The sequence below is a fragment of the Vigna unguiculata genome, chromosome 9 (genome assembly GCF_004118075.2).
Source record: "Vigna unguiculata cultivar IT97K-499-35 chromosome 9, ASM411807v1, whole genome shotgun sequence".
Taxonomy (NCBI): Eukaryota; Viridiplantae; Streptophyta; class Magnoliopsida; order Fabales; family Fabaceae; genus Vigna; species Vigna unguiculata.
Window position 1 is genome coordinate 28297746 of NC_040287.1, and position 1429 is coordinate 28299174.

At 33.7% G+C, this 1429-nt stretch overlaps 1 protein-coding gene across 1 annotated transcript; it reads right to left on the reverse strand.

Moving 5' to 3' along the window:
- Window positions 1-677: 677 nt before the first annotated feature.
- LOC114164814 lies at window positions 678-1145 on the reverse strand. The gene is made up of 2 exons (XM_028049588.1): window positions 1013-1145; window positions 678-890 (listed from the first exon to the last, which is right to left on the reverse strand). Exons 1-2 carry the CDS (start codon window positions 1086-1088, stop codon window positions 715-717), a joined length of 252 nt encoding a protein of 83 aa, XP_027905389.1. The 5' UTR covers window positions 1089-1145; the 3' UTR covers window positions 678-714.
- Between the last annotated feature and the right edge of the window lie 284 nt (window positions 1146-1429).

The following is a 1429-nucleotide window of genomic DNA, read 5'->3' on the forward strand; positions in this document are numbered from 1 at the left end:
CACTGTTGATTCAGATTATACATTTTGGCCTCTTCACAAGCAGCCATGTCTGTGCCAACACAATAATGATTTTATGTAGTACCCTTTATTTTCACTTTTATATTAAAAATTATATTTTATTTTGTAGTAAAAAAAAAAAAAAACCTCTTTGTTTGCCTTTTGTTTTATTTGTATCCATATAAACTTCTTTGAGGAGGAGACATACATTATAATTTATTCATATCTAAAACTGTTGAAGTTTGTCATGGGTGTGTTCAGCTAAGGCTATTCATAGATAAAAACTTTACTGCCAGATTATGTTTTTCGTAAATTACATGTAATAATTTGTTTCCAACGACCTATGAACAATAAATGAAAGATAGGCTGAAATAGCTACCTTGTGTAGTACACTGTACACATGCATATGTCTAGCAATAAATAATCCTGTAGTTTAATTCTTCATAAACATCACCTTTCCTTTTTGTAGTTTTCACTTTTTAAGGATCTTTAACATAGGAAGAAATCGAACAAAGTGAAGATAATTTCAATCACTTAGTTGACACCGAAAGTTTCACTGTTGCCAAAAAATGATAATACTTATATTAATTACCTTATGTTCAAGCTATTATAGTAATTAACCTTTGTACAAAAAAAGCACAACTTACTTATTCTTGAATATGAGTACAATTTTTTTTTTCTGCACTATCTACTTTCTTTACCAAAATTGCCAAGTATTTAATTGTGAATCGGTGGTTTTCTGGAGGCTGGAGTGTAATCCGCTGCGAACACATCACCACCAACGTTAACATCCTCGTCTTTGGGCTTAAACACCTCAGCATGCGATTCCTTACTATGCTGAACTGTGCTGGCATCCCCACTAGTTATATTGGTTTTTTCTTTCAACGTTCGAGCTGCATACACAAAAAAATGAAAACAAAACATTAATAAAAAAAAAAACTTGAAAGAAATTAACAGGATATATACTGAAACATGGGAATATTAATGTTCTGACAGTCTGTGACAAAAGAAGTACCTATTATTTGGTTGGAGAAGAGGCAGAGGATGACGAAAGCCAGTAATAGAATGCGGTTGTTGTGTGAAACAGCCATGTTAAGGAAAAGTATTAGACTTGTGGTGTGGTCTATTATTTCTTAATTGACTCTTTATCTGAATGTGCTCTACCTATGCTTGTTCCACTCTTATTTATAGACGCAAGAATGACACATGCCACTGAGATGATTAGGTACGTATCCATAGACAACAATGGTAATTTGTACATGAGGCTAATGGTCTACGAGGCTGTCACATCGACACTGTCTGGCTTGAAATAGATGGCTATATGTGCTTTGTTGGGGAAAGCATTCAAACGAGAAAAACAGAAATCAACCATCTACATGTGAAGCTCGAACTGTGTATACTGTATACGTGTATTTCATGCCCTTCTTCTCAT